This window comes from Branchiostoma lanceolatum, chromosome 10 (assembly GCF_035083965.1).
Source record: "Branchiostoma lanceolatum isolate klBraLanc5 chromosome 10, klBraLanc5.hap2, whole genome shotgun sequence".
NCBI lineage: Eukaryota > Metazoa > Chordata > Leptocardii > Amphioxiformes > Branchiostomatidae > Branchiostoma > Branchiostoma lanceolatum.
Genome location: NC_089731.1, coordinates 17,617,302 through 17,642,109, shown reverse-complemented (window position 1 = coordinate 17,642,109; position 24,808 = coordinate 17,617,302). Strand labels below are relative to the sequence as shown.

The following is a 24,808-nucleotide window of genomic DNA, read 5'->3' as shown; positions in this document are numbered from 1 at the left end:
CGGGCTCCGATGCACTTAGACGCTCTTAGACGGCGTCCAAACATTTTAAGACGGTATCTTTTTCACAGAGATGACATGGACCTTAAAAGAAAACATTTTGACAGACCGATGAATGAATTGGAGAGTTTCGTCGGATCTGCGATGGTGTAAACGACAAGACCACACCGGCGTAATTTTATAGATGACATCCGCGCGCACATTAATTTTCGTCTGTTCTAAAAAAAACTCCTCCGAACTCCGGAACTTGCCAACTCATACTGACGCAAAATGCCAGTATTGGCCGACTAGACGGTCGTATGACTCGTTATGTACTACAAAAAATATTCAGCATCAGCATCGTTATGTACTACAAAAAAACTCAGCATCAGAGTTCACAAGAAAACTGCGGCCGTAATTGTGGTATGTCATAACTTGTCACTGGCGAGGGGGATGTGATTGCGTTTGTACAGTTGTACGAGAGACTCGCCGCGGCCAGCTAGTATCACCCAGACAACTCTCTGTTGGGTTAAGGCAGACCACGTTTGAATATTCGTTTTCGAGTTCGGCCACGTGCCTGGCCAGGTGCTCGGCCGAACTCGAACCGTATTCGGACTGTTCCACTACGGAAAACAGTTCGGGGGACACAATGTCTATTAGTACAGTAACCAATCATATACAAAACGGTATGTCGTCTCAGATGTACGTATAAGTACAACGTTGTTTTATATTTGGGTTGTATTACATCCTAAATGTCTCAATCAAATGGTTTGGAAGTTGTCTCCTCCACGAATGCTGCATGAGCCGCGCCAAGTCTAGCCTCCGATGCAGACTCCTCCCGGCTGTTTTCTTTTTCAAGTTACAGTTTTTATACTATAACATTTTTTTTTTCTTATTGCTTGCTTCCATTACGTCAGAGTTCGAACGAGATCGAACGAGATTGAACGTGATTTGGCCGTACAATGTCCTTGTTTGAACTACGGTACGGCCAAATCTCGTTCAATCTCGTTCGAACTCTGACATAATGGAACGTCGAGTCCGGTCGGTACTTGGACGGGAAATAGCCGGGGACCACCAGTTGCCGTAGGCATCGCTTTTGATTTCTTGTCTGAGGCCGAAATACCTATTCTGATTTTTTTCCCAAAAGCATGCTATAAGTACATTGGCCATAGGCGAAAGATGCTGTTGGGTGGTCTACTTATAGCATGCTTTTGAAAAAAAAAAATCGGTATTGGTATTTCGGCCTCAGACAAGAAATCCGACCGGACTCGACGTTCCATTACGTCAGAGTTCGAACGAGATCGAACGAGATTGAACGTGATTTGGCCGTACAATGTCCTTGTTTGAACTACGGTACGGCCAAATCTCGTTCAATCTCGTTCGAACTCTGACATAAGCTACTACAAGGCATGTGATGCATCGAGACGGTGCAAGTACTGATTCGCTTGTAGAGTACAGTAGTCTCCTAGCATTGTTGTGAAAATCACCAAACAAATTCCGTTGAAATAAACGACACGTAACATGGTTCAGTCTGTAACTGACTGCCATGCCGTTCGCATGGGTGCCGAAGGTTGGGCTAAGTTACTGCAGAGTATGTAAAAAGTCGTTACTTAAGAATACAGAAACAACAGATGACGAAATATAGTTGTACACAAATGTAAAGAAGGCAGCATTAACATGTAGAATATTATGTAATGACTACATTCACCCACTGGTAGGGAAACATTGGCTGGTGGTGACTGTGCAAGTCATTTTTGTCTCTTAAATTACAAAGAAGACACCGCGATTACAAGTTCGATTCTCCATATTTCTTGGCACACAACTGTCCATAGAAAGCTAAGTGAGCCGTGACACGTTAGCAATTCGCAAGTACAGTACAAACATGATAAGTTTTAAAATTTGACAGGGGCTGACCTTTGCTGTGAATGCCCTTAATATGTATATGGCAAAAACACAATGACGTCATAAAACCAGAAAACCTGTACTCAATCAGAAAATCTGTCTGAAATCAGAAAACTGGTATACCATAAGAAAAACTGGTATACATGTTTAAAAATGACTATATAATCGGGAAACTGTCATATAAGAGAAAAAGTGACATTCAATCAGTAAACTTCCATACAGTCTGAAACTGCTAAACAGTCAGAAAACCAGTATATGAGTATATTAGAAGCATGCAATAAAAAGTATACATCCAGAATACAATTAGACAATAAAAACTGGTACACATCAGAAGTCTGGCATAAGATCAGAAAAGGGTTATTCAATCAGTGAAGCTTCATCTAAGTTCTAAGCCTATTTTCTCGTAAACAAATTGGTGAAAATATTTTTGAAAAACGTACTGATTTGACCCATTCAAGTAATTCAATTTTTCATGTTTTACTGGTTAGTTTTGTTGCGGATGGTCGGAGAGCTGTTGTACAGCGGTGGTGAGAGTTCAGTATGACGTCTATGGACGCCCTGGAAAAAAATGAGAATTAGCAGGAATGAGATGTGGGATGGTGTTTTATTAACAACAATAATATGATAATGGTCTAGTGTGCTTAGAGTGGCGGGAGTGGTAGGGCTATAAAGCGTACCTGAGGCAGCCTGGCATATGAAGCGAAAGGAGCTATTGCATGGTACGTCGTTCCACTTGTTTCTCCAGGGTGCAGAGTAAAGAACACAATCTTCGTTGCCCTCGTTGTCTGGTTGTCCCGGAGCCCAGGAGGTATACGCGCCAAGTGTAAAACCATCCACCCACTGAAAGCTTCCCGCTTCGCGCCGATCGTGCAGGCCGAACCAGAAGGGCTCGTAGTCGTTAACGGCATTGTGCAAGGAGATCAGGAAGGCGTTGGTCTCAGCATCTCGGGGTATGGCGAGGGTGCGGCCGTCTTCACGGCAGGCCGCGGCCGCATCGATGAAGGTCTTCCGATCGTTGAAGGCCTTGTAGCAGGTTCCACGCCACGTTGTGTAACGATCGCGACAAGATACTGGGAATAGCGACAGACATTAGTGATATTGAACACGTTCCAGAAATCCACCAATGACCAATCATAATACCTTCTTCATCAGGTTGTGTAGTTTTTTGTATATCAGCATAGCTGATTACTAATACAAGACAGTAAAAGACTATGTTAAAACTTGACACCATGTATATGTTCACATTTTAAGTACTAGTAGTACATTGTTGATGAGAAAAGTAATAATATCATAACCAATGCCACGATATTCACTTTATATATCAATGCAAATCGTCCTGCAGCCATTGAAATTATTGATAAGGTAAATAATATCATGTAATGGAATAATGATAGTCAGTGCCACAAATATTCCTTTTTTTTTTGGACTGATTACATTGCCCAAAACACAATCGAGAACAGTACATATATATAAGCAACCGAAATCCAACTTACATGCCATCTTACTGTCGTGTAGACGCTGCTCCATGGCGGCGTTTCGGTTTCGTTCCTTGTCCAGGTCTCGCTTCAAGGCGTCAACAGTGGCGGACATGTCGTCTTGGTCGCGCTTCAAGGCGTCAACAGTGGCGGACATGTTGTCTTGGTCACGCTTCAAGGCGTCAACAGTGGTGAGCATGTTGTCTTGGTCGCGCGTCAAGGCGTCAACAGTGGTGGACATGTTGTCTTGGTCGCGCTTCAAGGCGTCAACAGTGGTGGACATGTTGTCTTGGTCGTGTTTCAAGGCGTCAACAGTGGCGGACAGTTGGCGCATGTCGTCTTGGTCGCGCTTCAAGGCATCAACAGTGGTGGACATGTCGTCTTGGTCGCTTCAAGGCGGCAACAGTGGTGGACAGTTGGTGCATGTCGTCTTGGTCGCGCTTCAAGGCGTCAACAGTGGTGGACATTTTAGATATTTCCTAGAAATGTACATCAGATTTAGATTCAGATTCACTTTTGTTTAACATGGATTTGCATGTGACATTTTAGTCGCACGTCAGAATACTAAACGTAAGAGAAAAAGAAAACCAGCTGTTCTTTATTTTAGTCCCATAAGAATACAATAGAAACAGTGGCAGGAAGAATGAAGAACTGGTTACTTCTTTATTGATGAACGTCAGAGGAGTGACCCCCACACCAACCATGCTCAGCAGCACGGCGATCCCGGCGGCCATGCAGCTGCGGTGGGAGCGGATGAAGCTACAGAGAGCACGACGGCCGCTTGCTCCACCCGGATATGCGTGGTCTGTTAGAAAACAAGTAATTTCAAATCAAGAAATGATTGTTTTCAAAAGCTGGCCGAGGAACCATTAAATAAGGGTGAGGATGGAATTGTGTCCACGCAAGTCCACAGTCTGCTCAGTGGCCGCCCTGAGAGAGTAAGACTGTACGTCCATGTGCAAGTTTAGAGTTTGCCTCAATGGCGATCGAGTTCAAGTGCAGTATGAAATGAATTTGAAAATTGTAAGTAAGTTGTGTGTACTGTGAAATTCAATACAGAGTGAATTGTGTTTTGAAGTCAGCTTCAGTCTGTGTTTCTAAAACCTGTCTAGTTATTTCTAAAACTTGTCTAGTTGTTTCTATAATTTGCCTAGTTGAATGCCTTCATCTTGTGATCGCAAATGTTTTCAAAGCTTTACCTGCGCTGGAGACGTACAAAGCGTTGGGTATGTTAGCAGCGGCGTGCGCAATGGAACGCCAATCAGTCTGCGGCTGCTACATGGGTGTGGTGCCTGGAGGAAATCACGAAATTGAAATGGCGCCGACGCATGCATTTAGGAGTACAACAGTCTCTCAAAGATTTTATGAAATCAAATACAACATTCCGTGGCAAATATATATATGTTTTTTCTTAGCAATGATAGCAGTATTTCATCAAAATACACAAAGTTGTTTGTGCTAGATTGACACCTTTTGAATCGTACTATCACAAAATCATTCTGAGTTTTTTTGTCTCTGGCAATCCAATTATGACTGATGACGGCGTCACAGTAAACATAGCAACCAGTTCGGAAACTAACACCGAGATTCGTAGAATTCATGTTTTCAGAAAACAGCTTAGTCATCATTTTTATCTGAAATTCGCATGATATTACAATGTTTTCTTTTGCGGTTATTCAAAGGTACGTTTCGTCTCGAGCAGCGATGCTGGGTTCCAAACTTGTTATGTTTTCAGCCTGGCACTCCCACAAGTGTGACGGACTCTTTTACGTGCAGGGGTTTGACGACCAAGGACTAACTTAACGCCTGAAGATACGGGCCTTAACTTCACAATCCGAAATGGCGAGTGCAACCCCTCATTATACCACTCCCCAAGCGGGGTTCGCACTTGGATGTAAGGCGAGGCAGCGAGATAACTAACCACTTGCCCCCCCCCCCCCCATAAAGATAAGACTTTCATACAAAATTCGTCTTCTAAACTTCCTACCCGGCCCGATACTATTTGAAAAAAGGTAAAAAGAAAACGCTCTTTACACCAACTACGCAAGGCACTGGGTAATTTCGTATCTTATATTTATCCTTGCATAGATTTTTAAAAAACAAGCTTGAGCCCCTTGTCCACCGACATATCCAGTAATACAGAGAAGATATTTTCACTTACATATTTACCTGTGTCAGTTTGGGACTGCTGTTGCCCTCCCGGCATGGTGCGGCTTGTCAGGTTTCTGGACAGCGAAAAATACACGCCCTACACCAGGCGGGCTCCGGAAAACAATACCGTACAGAACAAAATATATTCAAGAACAAAAGCTCGTTTTCCAGTCGAGACAAATTATATGCAGACACGTAATCGTTTCCTTTTTGTTTGTAACATATTGATATAGAGGATTGAAAACAATTTTTGCAACCTTTGAAGACACTCTACTTTCTTATCATGTTTGGAAAATCATATTGATGGGATGGCAAACATCGCTTGTTTTCCAGGCCAGACAAATCATATGCAGACACGTGATCGTTTCCTCTTTTGTTTGTTACATATTGATATACAGGATTGAAAACAACCCTTAAAGATATTCTACTTTTTTCTGACTTTATTCTATACACTTGAAGAAGCTGACACGGCGAAACCGGTCTGACAGACTAAATAATAGTTCTAAACGGGAACTATGCGGCTCTAGATGTCTTACTGAGGGACGACTGTGGTGTGATAGATGTCGCTTAGCTGAGGAATGAGTCCAGTCTACTTATACATCCTACTTTCTGATCATGTTTGGAAAGCTACTATCTTAATTGCATTAATTTATACATGCACACATAGCAGAAAAAATCATTCTTTTCATTCTTCGTCTGATATTTTCCGTGGTCTTCACGAAATAGGTGGCCTTTTTTGCATCAATGCATATATCTATATATGTTCTACAAATGTAAAATATATCTTGATTTACTTAGATATAAAAGCAGGGGCAATATGGCACAGCACTCACGTAAGTAACTTATTTTCACAGTGTCACATGCAAAGAAAAACAGGAGAGGATATAACAACTCTCTCTCTCTCTCTCTCTCTTATATATATATGTGTGTGTGTGTATGTGTGTGTGTGAGTGTGTGTGTATGTGTGTGTATGTGTGTGTGTGTATATATGTGCGTGTGTGTGTGTGTGTGTGTGTATGTATATATATATATATATGTGTGTGTGTGCGTGTGTGCGCGTGTATATATGTATATGTGTGTGTGCGTGTGTGTGCGTGTGTGTGTGTGTGCGTGTGTGTGTGTGTGTGTGTGTGTGTGTGTGTGTGTGTGTGTGTGTGTGTGTGTGTGTGTGTGTGTGTGTGTAACAACACTTTACATGTTGAACCGCACCGGCTCTCCATTGTTGCTTAACAAGTGTATTAATCTAACAATGCTTCACGTCTGGGACTTCAATTGTAGCTATAACACTTAGCTTCAGTGCACTGTGAACAAGTACGACTTACCTTGAGTTGTGGACCAGTAACACATTGCTTCAATGAACAGTGAACCAGTCAGTATTGCCCTGATGAAGATGACAAACAGTCATCGCAACGTCGGCTTGTGTAAATACTTGGTTGCGAATGAAGAATCGCTATTCAGATTTCTACACCTGCTTGACGGACGGGTGCATCAGTCAAACAGAGCTAGGAGCGCGTTGTGTCTCCGATGTGACTTTGTGTTATAGATTGCAGAATGAAGCGTTTCAGACTTCTATATCTGGGTGATCCTTATTTTATTTAGGATCTGCACTCAAGCAGGACCCAAGTACTAAACGCATGATTAGTGCTGCAGTATTGTTACAAGTTGCCAGGTGGCGCCATTTACACGAGGCAGCTTTACACATGTCAGAAGGTCAGGGTTGACCAGGAGGTTAAGAATTCATACATTATTAAACTCCTTAGAGTAGACTCATAGAAACGAATTCAATTCATTTATTGCTGTGGGATATCTAACAGATTTTACTTTATAAGTGTAGAAACGTGTATTATGATATCAACTTTAGAATGCATTATTCCTGATCTTGTCATTTTGATCTAATCCAAACAGCGTAAGATACCTGTAATGTAAGAAAATTATATCAAAGTATTTTTAGGTTTCTGTTGGTCCGGGCATGCTGGTGTTGGTGGCAGATAACTTTTGACGTCAGGAGAAAGTGGGACAGGTTCGGGCCACCTAACTTTTGATTTCGGAACTGCAAGGGTGTTTTTGTCAAAATATTCCAAATAGGATAACTGATGAAAGGAACAACAGATTTCGATCAAGTCAAGCAGAGATATTCATAATTATATATGTATTATGCAAATAAGGAGCTTACTTGCAATTTACTAGGAAACTTTTTAATTCCATGTTTTTTTCCTATTAAGTAGACTACACATATAACACATATAAATTCAAGGCAGGTGAAATATAGATAGATACATAACATGCAAGTGAGGAGTTGATTCGCATAATCAATACGAAACTGGCAAAACCGCCTAAGTGTAGGAATTGTATGCTTGTGAAATGTGTCAGTTAAAGGTGAACACCTTCCTTCCTTCCTTCCTTCCTTCCTTCCTTCCTTCCTTCCTTCCTTCCTTCCTTCCTTCCTTCCTTCCTTCCTTCCTTCCTTCCTTCCTTCCTTCCTTCCTTCCTTCCTAGTTTAGAACTTGTATTAAGTCTGTTCTCAATTGGGGTAACAACTACTACTGCATTGTTGTCAAGAACACCCTTGTTACTTACTAGAGGAGAATAGATTATAACATTGACATTTTTAATATTGAAATTTGGGATATTAATTCTATGAAGCCTTTTTTTCATATGGGCTGCCCTGGATTTGATGACATCTGAAATTGTACAAGCTAAACTTTACTACAAGTTATGTGATGCAACAAGACTGTGCAAGCATTTAGTTTAATCTTAAATTGCGAATGCAAAATGCAAGTGCAGAACAAATATTTATCTCTTACACATGTGTATCATGTGATTGTAAAGCCTGCACCAATTCCGCACACGAAAGCACAAAAACACATGGCATGTCTAATTTCTGTCCAAGAAAGGACATTATTATCATTATCGTTTGTAGGGTACAGAAGTCTCTTAGAATTGATTTTAGAATCATCAATTCAATGAATTCCGCTTGGAAACTACATGTATCAGGGTTCAGTTTGTAACTGACTTACCATGCCGTTCGCAAGTGGACTGCTGTTACTCTTCAATACATTTTAGAATATAGAAAAAGAACAGATAACGAATTAAAGTGTGGTTGCACATAACATCATTACACCGGTAGAACATTATGTAATAACCAGATTGACCCACTGAACCGAGCCTGGTACGGATACATTGGCTGATGGTGACTTTGCAAGTAATTTTGTCTCTCAAATTGCAAAGAAGGCACCACTATTACAAGTTCTCCATATTCCTAGACCCACAACTGTTAATAGAAAGCTAAGTGAGCCGTGAGTGACCCTTTTACAATTTTCAAGTACAGCACAAAATGCAAAGTTCTCAAGTTTGGCTGGGCAAATCTTCGCTGTAAATGCCCTTAAAGGAGTCCTACACTCCAGAGGGCGGTGTTATTTTCCACTAGATTATGTATCAATAAATATATAATCAGACGACTTTGTACAGAATTCTGCTTGTGGTGAATTGCACAAGGTGTGTTTTTTAAAACAATATCATACTCACTAAACCCGTGCAGACCCTACCCATGCATTCCCTATGCGTAAACGTACATCTTTAATCGTAAATATTTTTTTGCATAAATGAGGGTGGTTAAGCACAATAAGAAGGCCAATTGTTGAGAAGATATAAAAGAACACATAGCAAGACGAGTTTTTCTTACCCCCCCTGACATTCTTTTTGTAAGCAAACTTTTGTCAGGCCTTGTCAGGCACATTGTATGAAGCCATAGACTGAGGTTATCTAATTCAATTAATTAGAGAATAAAGGGTCACCTGGGGAATTTAGTAGAATACTGTATGCTTTTTGATGCGCACGGAAATAGTGGGTACTTTATCGTATACTGTAAAAAATATCAATTTTTACTTCCTAAAATTATCATCTATCGGAAAATAGCTCCCCCCTCTGGACTTTAGGACCCCTTTAATCTGTTTATGGCAAAAAAAGCAATGGCATTATCAAACCAGAAAACCGGTACTCAATTAGAAAATCTTAATAGAATAAGAAAACTGGTATCCAATGAAAAAACTGGTATGCATTTTAAAAAATGTTTATATAATCGGAGAATTGCTATACAATATAAAAAATGACATTCAATCACTTCTATACAGTCAGAAAACTGGTATACAATCAGAAAACTGCTACACAGTACAAAAAAACAGTATATAATAAGATAAAATGCACAATAAAAAGTATACTTTCAGAATAACATAATACAATAAAAACTGGTACACATTTAGAAAATTGGTATAAGATCAGAAAATTGCTGTACAATCAATAAACTGCCATGCAATCAGCAAAAGGGAAAAATGCAGCTTCATCTGAGTTCTAAACCTATTTTCTAGTAAACAAATTGGTGAAAATATTTACAAAAAACGCACTCATTTGGCCCGTTGAAGTCCAGTTTTCACGTTTTACTGGTTAGTTTTACTGCGGATGGTCGGAGAGCCGTTGTATGGCGGCGGCGAGAGCTCCGCCTGCTTGCAATGGACCTCCTGGAGAAAATGAGGAGAATTTAAAAGCAGGAATGAGATGTGGAATGGCGTATTTATAACAGCAGCAATAATGGTCTAGCGTGCCTAGTGTGGTGGAAATGGTAGGACTATAAAAAGTACCAGGGCAGCCTGGCAAATGAAGGGATTTATAACAACAGCAATGATGGTCTAGCGTGCTCAGTGTGGTGGAAATGGTAGGGCTAGAAAAAGTACCTGGGATAGTCTGGCATATGAAGCGATGCAGCCAGTCACATGGTGCGTCGTCCCACTTGTCTTTAAAGGATGGTAGTGGCGAGTAAAGAACGCAATCTTGGTTGCCACGCAGGTTGTCCGGTTGTCCCGGAGCCCAGGAGTTGTACGTCCCAAGCGCGGAAAAATCCGCCCACTGAAAGCTTCCCTCTTCGCGCTGATCGTGCAGGCCGAACCAGAAGGGCGAGTCGTCGCTCAAAGACCTGTGCAGGGAGATCAGGAAGGCGTTGGTCTCAGGGTCTCGGGGCATGGCGAGGGTGCCGCCGTATCCATGACAGGTCACGGCCGCTTCGCCGAAGGTCTTAATTGTGTTGAAGGCCTTGTAGCAGATTCCACGCCTCATTGTGTAACCTTCAGGACAAAATACTGGAAAAATGGTTGGGTCAACAACACACGTAAGGATAGACATTACTGATGTTGAACACGTTCCAGAATTCCATCACTGACGAATCGTTATATCTTCTTCATCGTGTTGTGTAGTTATATTTGATATCAGCGTAACTGATTACTAATACAAGACAGTAAAAGACTATGTGAAAACTTGACACCATGTTTCTGTACACATTTTAAGTACATTGCTGATGAGAGATGCAATTGTATTATAATCAATGCCGCAATATTTACTTTATCCATTAATGCAAATCGTCCTGCAGCCATATGAATTATTGATGAGGTAAATACAAAGACACCATTCTGGAAATACAACTACAAAATTCTTTAATGTTTTCTTTATTCAAACACATAAAGGGTCCTAGTTGAGTCCACATTTTCGTGACGCGGCGCGGAAATAAAAAGACTGAACCAGGCGTGGGCTGGCACGGCTCGGAGTTACGGCCGCTGTTGTAAACAAGGTATGCCGGCCGCGCCGCGATCGGGCTCAGACCACGCGCAGTGTTGGCGTTGCGGCCGCACCAAAAATCACCTTAGCGCGACCACATTGGACAGGTGACCGCTATAGACTAATTCTTAATGCTTATGTAAATGGAATTCGAAGAAATCCAAGGGACCGACAAAAAATGACCACTATGGCCAGGCGGCTGCTATGTCCAGGTGACCGCTAATACAGGTTTGACTGTAATATCATGTAAGGAATAATGATAGTCAGTGCCACAAATATTCATTTTTTATACTGATAACAATGACCCAAAACACCATCTAGAACAGTACATATAACGACCGAAAACCAACTTACATAACATCACACTGTTGTGAAGATGCTGCACCAAGGCGTCAACAGTGGTGGACAGTTGGCGCATGTCGTCTTGGTCGCGCTTCAAGGCGTCAACAGTGGTGGACATGTCGTCTTGGTCGCGCTTCAAGGCGTCAACAGTGGTGGACAGTTGGCGCATGTTGTCTCGGTCGCGCTTCAAGACGTCAACAGTGGTGGACATGTTGTCTCGGTCTCGCTTCAAGGCGTCAACAGTGGTGGACATGTCGTCTTGGTCGCGCTTCAAGGCGTCAACAGTGGTGGACAGTTGGCGCATGTTGTCTCGGTCGTGCTTCAAGGCGTCAACAGTGGTGGACATGTTGTCTCGGTCTCGCTTCAAGGCGTCAACAGCAGTGGACATGTCGTCTTGGTCGCGCTTCAAGGCGTCAACAGTGGTGGACATGTTGTCTCGGTCTCGCTTCAAGGCGTCAACAGCGGTGGAGATGTCGTCTTGGTCGCGCTTCAAGGCGTCAACAGTGGTGGACAGTTGGCGCATGTCGTCTTGATCGCGCTTCAAGGCGTCAACAGTGGCGGACATGTTATCTTGATCGCGCTTCAAGGCGTCAACAGTGGTGGACATGTTGTCTCGGTCGCGCTTCAAGGCGTCAACAGTGGTGGACAGTTGGAGCATGTCATCTTGGTCGCGCTTCAAGGCGTCAACAGTGGTGGACAGTTGGCGCATGTCTTGTCGGTCACGCTTGAAGTCGTCAACAGTGGAGGACATGTCGTCTCGGTCGCGCTTCAAGGCGTCAACAGTGGTCGACAGTCGGGATATTTCCTAAAGACAAACGTCCGATTGTTAGGGAAAAAAGAGAGAAACAGCAGCAAGTTTGACCTCGACAGTGACTTAAAATGACGGTTTCAGGAAAAGAAAAGTTTCAAAACAGGATCTGAGATAGAAGATTGTTTACGTCTTTCATGGTGAACGTCAGAGGGGCGAGTCCCACGGCGACCAGACTTATCAGCACCGCTATGCCGGGGGCCATGCAGCTGCGGTGGGAGCGGATAAAGCTACAGAGAGCGCGACGGCCGCTTGCTTCACCCGCATACGTGCGGTCTGTGTGAAAACAAGACATATCAAAATAGGAATTGCTATTTGAAAAAGCTAGAAACGTGACCATTAAATCATGAGGACGAGGAAATGGTGAAAGAAGCTAGTTACCCTCACCAAGAAGGTTATATTTTACCTAGCGTGATCTGTGTGTCTTTTAGTGAACACGATAAGTCGAGAATGCCTAGATGGATCGTCTTCATATCTGGTATGTCTGTTGGTCTGTATTGAATCTCACAATGATTAGATTTAGGCCACCTGATTTGCACAATGATGAGAAAAAGTTAAACAAGACTGGCAATGATAAAAAGACATTGCCATGGCGACGGTGGTTGTTGTTTTAATTTCTACTGTACCCTGCTTAGGGCACAGTGATAGGTGGTGCTGTTCATACAGGATTTCTAACGAAAAGGGCTGACGGGTACCTGTTCTACTGGACAAATACACACAGACACGCACACACACACAGACACGCACACACACAGACAGCGACAGTTCCACTAGATTCTACCATACACACCCAACTGCCAGAACGAACATCGATTTCATCACAGCCTGATCATGACAACTGAAAACAGCCCACGGACCGGGTTCCCACCATACAAAATGACTATTCTACTCTGATAGGACTGCTGTTTACATGAACAACATGTTAGGCCAAATCTACACAAATTTTAACATCATAGTCCACTTACCAACAGACACAGCATACACCATGCCACAGCTTGTACACTTATGTTTCCTGAACTATAGAACTAAGTCCTCTAGAGCGTGAATGGCCAGGGATGTTAGCTAAGGATGGAATGCCAGGATGGCCCAGGATGGAATGCCAGGATGGAATGCCAGGATGGAATCCCAGGATGGAATGCCAGGATGGAATGCCAGGATGGAATGCCAGGATGGAATGCCAGGATGGAATGCCAGGATGGAATGCCAGGATGGAATGCCAGGATGGAATTGGAGTCCCACTGGAATACCAGGCACACCAGTCAAAAAGGAATTTGCCAGTAATTCCTGGAGCTTAGGATATTTGGAGTTTCTTCTTACACAACCAGGTAATCTCACTTGCTGACGTTTCGGTGTCTGTCAGACACCTTCTTCAGAGCTTCTGACTGGAGTACTGCTTCTCACCGCTATAAGTAGCCGATGTAGGTGGCGCTTTTGCGGCGAGAACGTAATCCCAAATATGGCTGAGCTTGTATCCCCCCTCGTCTCGGTTCATCACTTGTGATGACTTCCTGATCCATACTGCCTCTTTAATCCAACGAATGCGTCTGTTGTCCTCTCTGTCTATTACTTTGGCCCCCTCCCAGTCAATGACGCAGTTGTTTCTAGCGATATGGTCCGTGACTGCAGATTTCTTCTCTTCTTGTTGTGCCTGTCTTTTCTGGGATCTGGTGTACTTGACCGCATCCATGTCGGTAGCTTCGAATTCCTTTATGTGTTCCTTGAGCCTAGTTCCAAGGGTCCTGCCTGTTTCCCCAATGTATACTTCCTCGCAGCTTGCGCATGGTATCTTGTATACACAGTCTGTTTTGGCTAGGTCATCGACCTTGTCCTTGGGATGCACCAACAGACTCCTCAGAGTTGTTTTAGGCATGACCGCAGTGGCTACATTGTGTTTCCTGAACAACCTTTCCAGTGGCTCTGTGACTCCTTTGATGTAAGGGATGGTCACCATGCCTCTCGCCTTCTCCTCTTGCTGTTTTGAGTTCTTGGTCTTTTCTGTCTGTTTGCGTCTCCTCTGTTGTTCTACTTTCTGGAAAGTCCATTCCGGGTAGCCGCAACGCATGAGGGCCCTTTTTATGTGCTGTGTCTCTAGTTCTTTGTCCTGGTCCTCTGTGACTACTGCGTTACACCGGTCCATCAAGGTACGGATAACTCCCAGCTTTTGGTGCAGTGGGTGGTGGGACCGGAAGTTTAGATACTGGTCTGTATGTGTGCTCTTCCTGTACACCAGAAGTTTCACCGAGCCGTCCCCCTTGCATACTAGTAGGGTGTCGAGGAAAGGAAGTGTTCCTTTCTCCTCCTCTTCATAGGTGAACTGTATGTTCCCAGTGGGGTCAGTGCTGTTCAGGTGGTCTGTGAGCTCCTGCTGGGCTCCCCTTTTTACAACTTCCATAACATCGTCTACATACTTTTTCCACAGTTTTGGTCTGCATGTGACTGGTACCGTGGCCATTGCTTGTTGTTCCAGCCACTCCATAAACAGGTTGGCCAACACAGGGGACACCGGGCTACCCATTGCTGTACCAAACTTCTGCTGGTAGATGTTACCTCTGAAACTGAAGTATGTAGTTGTAACAATGAAAGACAGCAGTTCCAAAATGTCATCTACTTGTAAGTTGGTCCGGTTCGTTAAATCCTTGTCTTCCTGGAGCCTTCTTCTAATGATGTCAAGTGTTTCTGGGATAGGAGTGTTATAGTGAAGAGTGACACCACATCATGTGACAGGAACATGTCATCTTCTTCTATCAGAATGGTTGACATTTCTTCTGCAAGATGTTTTGAGTTCTTGATGTGGTGTACCGACTTCCCAATCAGCGGCGCTAACAGGTCAGCTAGGGCTCTCGACGTGTTATATCCAATGGACCCCGTGTAATCGACTATGGGGCGCAAGGGATATCCTGGTTTGTGAATCTTCGGTGTGCAGTACATTCTTGGTACGTTTTCTGCAGTAGGATACAAGTAATTCTTTTGTTCCTCAGTGATTTTGCTATTCTTCATAAGTCGAGTCAAAATTGCCACTAACTTTCTCTTGTACTTTTGCGTGGGGTCCGTAGGTAGTTTCTCATACGTTTTCACCTTCTCTTCATAGTCTGTTCTGTCCATAAGCACCGTAGCTTTCCCTTTGTCCGCTGGTAGTATCAGTACGTTCTTGTCTTTCCTTAGTTCCTTCAGGGCGTCTCTTTCTTGTTTGGTAATGTTGGATTTCGGGGATTTCACTGTTCTGAGGATGCCTGCTACTTCGGATCTGAGCTGTTCGGCGCTGCTCAGGGGCAAGCACAAACACGCAGTTTCCGTGGCCACCACGAAATCTTCCACGGGGAACTTGTCCGGCGTGACCGCAAAGTTCAGTCCCTTCTGCAGCACACTGGTCTGGGGATCGGTCAGAGTCTTCTTGGAGATGTTCACTACCCATTTTTTTCAGTTGGGTACCGGATAAATCGATGTCCGATTCTTGTTGTTGTCGGAAACCTGCTTGTTTGAGGCGCTCGAATTTTCCTGGGGTTACGTTCTCGCCGCAAAAGCGCCACCTACATCGGCTACTTATAGCGGTGAGAAGCAGTACTCCAGTCAGAAGCTCTGAAGAAGGTGTCTGACAGACACCGAAACGTCAGCAGGTGAGATTACCTGGTCGTGTAATAAGAAACTCCAAATATCCTATGTTCTACCAACCTGATGAAATTATTTTCGGAATTCCTGGAGCCCTAATGAAATGCCAGCCTGGGAATCTTAATCCACAGAAATGTTGTTGTGCAAAAATTTGTCCCATGTGTTCTTGGAAGTGTACAGGATTATATCAGCAAGAAAGTGGCATCTTATCAGCAGGATAATCATCTAGTACTAGTACAGCTGGCTTGCTAAATTTCCTTGCGACAGTTAAATTTTTCATTGATCGATCTGGCTTGGACATGTTCCCAATGTCATGAATGAGGTTAATGCCCTTTGATTAATCTGCTTGTATAGGTAACTGAAGCAACGTGTGCACAATCGTTATCAGTACAGAGTTGATGTAGTTATGACCTGTTCCCTGAAGAAAGACATTAAATATTACAGTTGTAAGGACCAGCATTAGGGCGTCTAAAAACATTGTAACAGACACACATTGTTTTAGAAAAGAGCAATATTACTGTAGAGCTGAGGTCTTAAATGGGGCATGTATACATAAGCCTGGCACATCTGGTAGACAGATGTAGCTTCCTGTCTAGGTTATCTAGGAGGAATGTCCCGAGGCAGGCTTTCTGTCTGACTAACATTCCTAACATTCTTATTGTCTTAATATGTCTATGGACACATGCCTGTACAATTCCTAGAATAGTTGCAAACTGCACACAATACTATATCATTTGGCTCGCCCCTGAGGCGTCGCCAAAAATCTGCTATATTGCATGATAAAGACTCCCATACAGTCGGTACCACCTAACACGCGTCAGTTGCCAAGCTGGGGCAAATATTCACCAGGGGCCCATAGCTGGTGGTGTGGTCACAACACAAACAGATATAACGTTACAACACACCTGTACACAATTTGTTTTTGATATGTAGATAGTTTATTAAGCGATGCTTGATATTCTGAAACGGTAATTTGAATAATTAATTGAGACGTCAACTTGGCGGCTCTTAAGAAACCTTGGGTTGAGCTTGAAAATATGCAATGTGTTTCTCGATACTTGTTTGTCAACGTTTAGCCTTTAATAGTAACTGTATTTTCTATTTGCTTTGGGTAAGAAAATGACTTTGATCTTTGTCTATCATCCCATTGAAAGTCATACTGAAGACTTGAAATAAAGGCCCTCACAAATGTTGGCATCTCTCAGGAATTCTGTTTGTAGCATGTTTGTGTGTGATTATCGCACGAATGCCCTCATTTTGTCATCTTAAATATCGGCAAGGTTTTACCTGCTCTGGAGACGTACAAAGTGTTGGGTATGTTCGCAGCGGCGTCTGCTATTGACCGCCAATCAGTCTGCGGCTGCTGCATGGGCGTGGTGCCTGGTGGAAAATCACAAAATCAAAATGGTGCCGATGGTATGCACTTAGGAGAACAACAGTCCCTGAAAGATTCATGAAAAAAAAGGAACAAAGTGTTACCTCCACTGGAGCCGTACATAGGGTTGGGTACATTCGCAGCGGCATCGGCACGTGCCTGGAAATCAGTCTGCGGCTGCTGCATGGGTGTGGTGCCTGGACGAAAATTACAAAATTAAAATGGCGACGACGGTATACATTTAAGAGAACAACAGTCTATGAAATATTTTAACCAAAATGCAATATTTCATTGCAAATTTATATATTCTTCGACAAGGATAGTGTTAATAGGATTCTCTAAGCTTATAGACAAAGAACTTGAAGACTATTCTTCTTTTGACTACCAAAAACCCTCAAATTATAGAAAAGTTGGGACATTACGTCTTCTATTGCTTACATAAGAGAAGTCAAACCCTTCACTAGTTAAAGACAATTACGTTTGTATTATCTAATCTAGTCGCTTTTACACCTATTTTATACCCTGTCTTTTTATGTATCTTATTTGCAATTAGCCTACGGGCAGGAATTGGCAATAAAGTTATTATGAATTCATAGAAATACAAATAAGATTGGCAATGAAAAAGCATTGCCATGGCGACGGTGTAAGGTTTGCTATTGATAAATGTTGGTGGCGTGGTTTGATACTATACGTGTGCACTTTAAATGATAGATTAGACTGTCGAACATCCTGTGACATGGACTTGGTATGGTCGTGATAATTGAGTGGTAGATTTTTATCAGTACTATAAACTTTGTTTTTCCATGATGCTGGACTCTGTATCAGTTACATGTGTTGGGCCTTTTGGGCCTGTTTTCGACAATGACGAGATTTACAGTGAGTATATATCAACGGGGGGTGCCCTAACATGTCACGTTTTTTTTACGCACTCGAACTCACGGCGCTCCATTGCTGGTTGCCAGAGAATGGTCATGTTTTAATGAATGTATTTTGAACACATTCATCTAAAGAACATACATGGACAAGAAATGTATTTATACTGTTCATGGGCCCTTCACGCTCCGCGTTACATGCGGAAGACACAGTGAGACATTTTCACGAATGTACCTTCTGATTTAGTGCTACGCCAGATAACTTAGCACGCTTTGGTTATTTTGCTCTCTTTGGAAGTTGGTGATGAAGTTAGGGAAATGTAAATAAGGCCTGAAGTCTGCTATATTCTAGCTTTCTTTTGACCGGAAAATTTTTGACTGTGTGCACTTCTCACGTCATGTGAGAAGGGCTATGTCCAGCGCATCCCAGCTCATGTTTTCACGGGAAATAGGCTACTACGCACTGTGCGCGCGGCCCGACGTACGTCTTGCATGCGACCCGACTTACAAAATCATTACGAAAAAACGACACCGCTTACGTCAACTTATTGGGAAATATCTTCGCCATCTCTGTATACAGTTTCCTTTTCATAGACGGTACCAATCACATGTTAGAGCGTTACAAATCTGTGCGTTGAATGGTTCCGCCACCATTGCGGCCCAAAAAAATGGCGGGAAAACAACGTCGCCAGACGACAGCGATGTTAACGTTGTTTTCTTTGGTCGGTTTTCTTCTCAACAAACACTTAAAGACCCAATTTTTTGGGGTTTTATGCAGCTATATTTCTTATGTGTATGATAGAAACACAAACCAACAGACAGGCCAATAACTATCATTCCATTATTAATGGAGATAGTGATTTCAACGTGCTTTATCCGTAGCTTCTTGCACGTCTTGAGTTATGCCGGCCAAATTATATACAGTAGAATCCGCTTAACTGCACCACCCATTTGTCAGCGTTTTTGGTGCAATTATGCGGCTGGTGCAATTATGCGAAATGCCCAGCTGGACCGCACCATCATGGGCGGGGGGGGGGGGGGGGTGTGTATTGTTAGTCAGAAACACTAGCACAACGAAAACATGACCCTTTGCTGAAAATAAAGAAATGACTACGACTGACCTGTTTTGATTTTGCATTCTTTCATTTTTCCATGCGATCTACCGCATTAATTTACAACACACGTAACGTTACAGGGGAGGCATTCTGAAACATCGTCATGGGATAACAGTTTCTGTGTTACATAACGTAGAGTACAGTTGTCGATTTACGTAAATCATGTACCGCCATGAAAGATCATGAAACTAGGAACTGAACCTAAGACTTGGTTACTGATTACGTGTGAGCCCAGAGCAGTGCCCCCTCTCATGTTTGGACAAATTAGACTGTCGACACCATGGTAGTGAGTTGTACAATGTACCCAGTGGGTAGATATGGTTAGATGACTTAGATCAGTGACAGATCATTCTCCTTATAGCAGAGCCGAATCCGCGTTTACCTCGTTCTGGTGAATGCAGGAAGTTTCTACGACGCGGATTCAGCTCTGCCATAAAAGAATGTGACAGATGATCATGTCAGCACCGCACCGCCAAAAGCGACTGCTATGTCTTCCTACGTGTTTGTAGGTTTTGCTGACTCGCTGTACGGTTTCCGACTGAATGTGACGTAAAGACGCCGGTCTTTCATTATTACAGCAGAGTGTGACTATAGCGCTGCCGCGAACCTCGAACCACCGACAACACCCCATGTCATCCTTAATGCGAAATCAAATCCCCGCGAACTTGAATGCATTCACAGTAATAAGACAGTGTACAGGTAGAGACCGATCTTTATTGAGTACAGCGTAATGCCGCCTTTGGTAGGCGTGCGTCTCTTAATGGTTCCTACACGCCCTGTGACCCACCCGGGACCTCCCATACGATTCCTATCAACGTGACTGTCAATGGGGACCGCCTTCTTTTGTTACTCATAACATATTGGCAGTATTGTGCCTTTACACCGGCAAGTATCGGCTCATTTGTACAGCGTTTGCCGATTTTAAGTCAACTTGTGGAGGATCTTAAAAAAAATTTGGTGCAGTTATCCGGCATTGGTGACAATGCGTGGTACAGATATGCGGAGTCACTAACAATGCAGTGAATGGGAACCGGTTTGGGATTTGGGGATTTGGTGCAATTAAATGGAGTGTGCGTTTATCCGAGGTGCAATTAAGTGGCTTCGTCTGTACTAGTATATGTGGAAACACAGATGCATACCGGACGCAAAGAAACACAACAAAAATAGGTTGAGGGATGAACAAAGCAATCATTCCTATACAGCCTAGATGCCAGACTGCTCCCAGTACCTGCACTGGCCAGTTAGTTTGTCGTGTCAATGCCAACATGCCCTTAAGGAAAATTACTAAAGACCCGCTCAGTTAGACCATCAGTTAAAAGGCGGAACATGTGTTTCCCTCCCTGGTGAAGGTTATAGCTGAAGGGTCGGTATTTGTGTGTGTTTTTATTCATTTATTAATCGGCGGAAGAATACACAGGATACCGAGGTGATCCACTCTAGCAAGTATACGTAGCTAATATCCAACATCACATCTGAATATACAGCATTTGGGTAGTTCGATACAAACAAGCAATATATACAATAAACAATCAATATATAAACCAAGTAATACTAAGTTTTGGAACGTTTGCTAACTACAATATGACTGGGTCAAGCCAAAATTTCAGTATTACTGGCGAGTATGGCTATGAACAGTTTTGTAGAACATGATCAGCGGGTGAACATGACGACGATCCGAAAGTTTTTCCCGACCTAGTTCAGCAAGGAGCGAAGAATACGAAGACCCTATACAGCCCCTGAAAGTACAAGAGCGCATTCGTATTCGTATACATATTCGGACTCGTTCTAATCATTGGGAATCACATAAAGTACACCCATGCCATATAATGTCACCATATTCAAGGAGAGGGTGAACAAAGGATTTATAAATAACATCAAGTCTTTGTGTTGACATCTGGCATCCAGCTGGTGGAATTTTAGTATCAGTCCCTCCGGATCTCAGGGCGTGGCTTTCTAGAACGCCCACAGCAGGGCGCAACCAATCACCGACAGCTGGGCGTGAACGACAGCAGTGCGCAACCAATCACCGACAGCTGGGCGTGAACGACAGCAGTGCGCAACTAACCACCGACAGCTGGGCGTGAACGACAGTAAGGCGTAGCCAACCACCGACCAACCAACCACGGTAAGGCGGAACCAGGGCAGGGCAAACGACAGTAGATTAATTAATCGCGCTTTTAGGACGCCATATGACCATTTGACCATCAGAAGTTTGATCCATTGTTCAAAACGCTGCGTCGACCTCAACCCGTCCGGAGCCAAGGAAAAGGCCAGGAAGGCGCCCACACCTTCCGTCAGAGAGTCAGATAGCGGTCTGAAGGTTAGTGAAGTTCTAGGTCTAAACCTGTTGTACGGCGCATATTTTTCTATACACATAGAACTTGCCGTTTCTATGCTTGATCACTACGTTATTTCGTGGTCTACATTAATTCTATTGTCCAACATAGTGGTAACAAACGACAAGTCTTCTATATGTCTTCACACTGCGTGATGGAAAACTGATTTGAATTGTAGCACCCCTGCCCTCCCCCATATACCTCACAATGAGCTCGTTTAGATTTTACGGATTTTGATTTGTGCAAACTTATAAGTACAGTTTGAAAGAGAGATGATAAGTACCTTATCTTTTCGACATGGAAATGTTTCTTGGAAACTTACAAAGTCACAAATATCCTGTTAAGCTCAGCCGACACAAATATCCCTCACCGGTGAGTTACAGATTTTCCGAACAGTTCAGTTACCCATTAATGTGCATCGATTTAAGTTAAAGTTGCAGGAGTTTTGTTTATTTATTTGTGGAGAGGACCATGCCCATGTATAATGAGAAACTTCTAGAAGAAAAATGAATTTTCTACATGTCCAGTTACGGACGTGTTTAGCTTTTGGATCTGAAATGCTTTCAAGTGTAGGGTTGAACAACGTAACCATAGAAAGCATAAGATATATGTCATCTTCCATTTTCCACCGAACATCATAGGAATATTAATCCCTAACACGTTCTGACTTCCAAAAAATAGTTGCATGTCATGTACGAAACTTCTGTACAACCAAAGGTGTGAGTTATTCATCAGCTTGCTTTTTCAGGAGTTACGAGATACTAAGGATAGGAGGATGGAGGAAGGCTGGAGCAGCCAAACCGGGCGACCAATCAGGAGGACAAGTTACATGGAGGCTGTTCAAACAGTTTGCCTGGACAACATGGTTAGTAACATTCATTTCCTTTTCTTTCTTTCTTTCCTTGTTTTTTTTCTCGATTACGATGAATGGAGAGGGATACAAAACACCTGTACAAGCCTTGTCTACCCCCTCCAAATTAAAGTTCTTGCATGTTAAGTTTCAGTTTCCATATGCATCATAGCAAGCCCACATATTACATAGTCATTATACTCATACTGAATTGAGATGGTTGGTTTAAAAACTGAACTTGGAATGCCCAAGTATTTTGACCAGGTACTTGAAAACCAGACCAAACCCATGTTTGGTTTGGAGTTGGGGAAGAGGGATGGGTGGTGCGTTGGTTTAATCAATTAGATTGTACATTGTATGATAGGGCATGACATTTCAATCATCTAAATAAAACTGAGACATCCATACATGTTTACATGTTGATTATGGTTGTCATGGAAGGAGGTGATCGAGCCTGTTAACATGTATCAAGGTGTTACTAATCCTACATTGTTTCTTTCAGCTCTGCATGACAATAAAGACAACAGTCATCAGAAAGAGTTGAACTTGAACGGCAGTAACAGCAGCTTTCAAATGCTGTGTATCACCTAACCAACAATCGTGGGGATCAATCTAGTCAGGCTTGACATTCAGTCTATAGTTCCAGAATTTCTGTGGCATGAATGGCCAAGTAAACGATTTGCTACTTGTACAAATATTTTACTTTAATGTACAACATGGAAATGTATCTTCCATAACATTGCTTTATTAACTATCTTATTTTCTCTTACCATGTTAATAAAGTAAAAGAGACAAAAAACACAATGTGATTGTCTGTTTCTTTTCCAACGTTGGAGATTTAAATAGTCCCTAACCTGAAGACATATGAGCGGCTTACAACTGAGTCATTCAATATTTGAAATCATATATAATAAAATTCAAAGGATTATTGTGTTCAGTTTGTTCTTATTTCAAACAAAATACAACTTATTTAAAACATAAAGTTTTGATATTTCTATTTCCAGTTGTATCTTATCAGAATGTAACGTATTATTCGTTCTTGTAAAAAAGGCTTCTTTAAAAATATTCAGATCATTGCAACAAGCCCTGGCGAAAGATATAGCTAAAATGCTAGTAGATCAACAGACATAACTATCCCTTTACTTCACACATATACCTTTTGACAACTACATGACAAACAAATACTGTGATTAAATTGCCAAATTAAACTGTTTACCATATGTGCTACTTTCAAAATTAACACAGGGAGACAGGGGAAAGGTAACTTCAAAACAAATTCCCCAGGGAATACTCAACACATTCCAGACATGCCTAAACAATTCTGGGAATTCTTACAGAACGGGCGTAAAGTATACTATTAGGCTCGCCCCTGAGGCGTCGCCAAAAAACGCGTTTGAGCTAAATTGACACCTTTCTCCTGTAATTGTACATCGCACTATAAAAAAAGTATTCTTCAGACCCAAGTTTTTGTCTTAAAGTAATCCAATAATGACTAATGATGGCGTCCTGAAATTTTGTGATATAACAATATTTTCTTTCGCGGCTTTTCAAAGGTACGTTTCGTCTCGGGCAGCGATGCTGGGTTACAAACTGGTCATGATGTCCTACCTGCAAACATACTGTCGAAGATGAATTCCACTTTCTGTTAAGATGTCCCACGTATATTGAAGAAAGACAGACACTTATGAATGTTATCACCCGCAATTCAAATATAACTTTACTATCTAAGACAAGCTCAGAAACGTTCAATTTACATAATATGTCATGTCCTGACGCAATTTCCTTGTACATAGGCCGATACATATCTACCTGTTTTCTCAAAAGAAATCGATTTATCTCTGACGCAAGCAATTGATGTTTCCTGTGTATCGTGTAATATACTTCATATATGTATTCTGTATTACTCTTATAGGATACTGTAGGTTAAGACTTAAGTTTTTGTAGAATTAATTAGTATTGTTGATAAGCAATGACATATATGTCTTGACATTTTGTACTACCTACGAACTTGCCATACATTGTACCCGTTACATTTGTTGTGCAATAAACTTTGTTTTAATTCAAGCAAACGCAAAAAACTCTTCTCCACAAGTGTATCGGGTTATTTTACAACCGCCCCTCCCTCAAATACGGGGCTTCTCTTCACAATCCGAAATGGTGGTGCCGCCCCTCATTATACCGTGCCCCAAGCGGGGTTCGCACTTGGATATAAGGCGAGGCAGCGGATCACTTATCACTTGCCCAACACCCAGCCCCCCCCCCCCGACTAAAATAAGACCGTCATACAAAATTCGTCTTCTAAGCTTCATACCCGGCCCGATGCTACTCGGAAAATACTTTTACACCAACTAAGCAAGGTGCTAGGTAATTTTAAATCTTATATTCATCATTGCATAGAT

General features: G+C 42.5%; 1 protein-coding gene and 1 long non-coding RNA gene across 3 annotated transcripts; one reads left to right on the top strand and one right to left on the bottom strand.

Annotated features, from left to right (window-relative positions):
- Positions 1-1,762: 1,762 nt before the first annotated feature.
- On the bottom strand, positions 1,763-4,755 carry LOC136443954 (alpha-N-acetylgalactosamine-specific lectin-like). Its single transcript, XM_066441337.1, has 3 exons — positions 3,372-4,755; positions 2,556-2,948; positions 1,763-2,436 (listed from the first exon to the last, which is right to left on the bottom strand). The coding sequence occupies exons 1-3, from the start codon at positions 3,727-3,729 to the stop codon at positions 2,426-2,428; spliced, it is 762 nt and encodes a 253-aa protein (XP_066297434.1). The 5' UTR covers positions 3,730-4,755; the 3' UTR covers positions 1,763-2,425.
- A 13,076-nt stretch (positions 4,756-17,831) lies between these two features.
- On the top strand, positions 17,832-23,342 carry LOC136443438 (uncharacterized). 2 transcript variants are annotated; one of them, XR_010757151.1, is made up of 3 exons: positions 20,742-21,543; positions 22,308-22,424; positions 22,912-23,342. It is a non-coding gene; the product is annotated as an uncharacterized lncRNA (long non-coding RNA). The 2 variants fall into 2 exon arrangements; XR_010757150.1 differs by having other exon boundaries at positions 17,832-22,424.
- Positions 23,343-24,808: the final 1,466 nt, after the last annotated feature.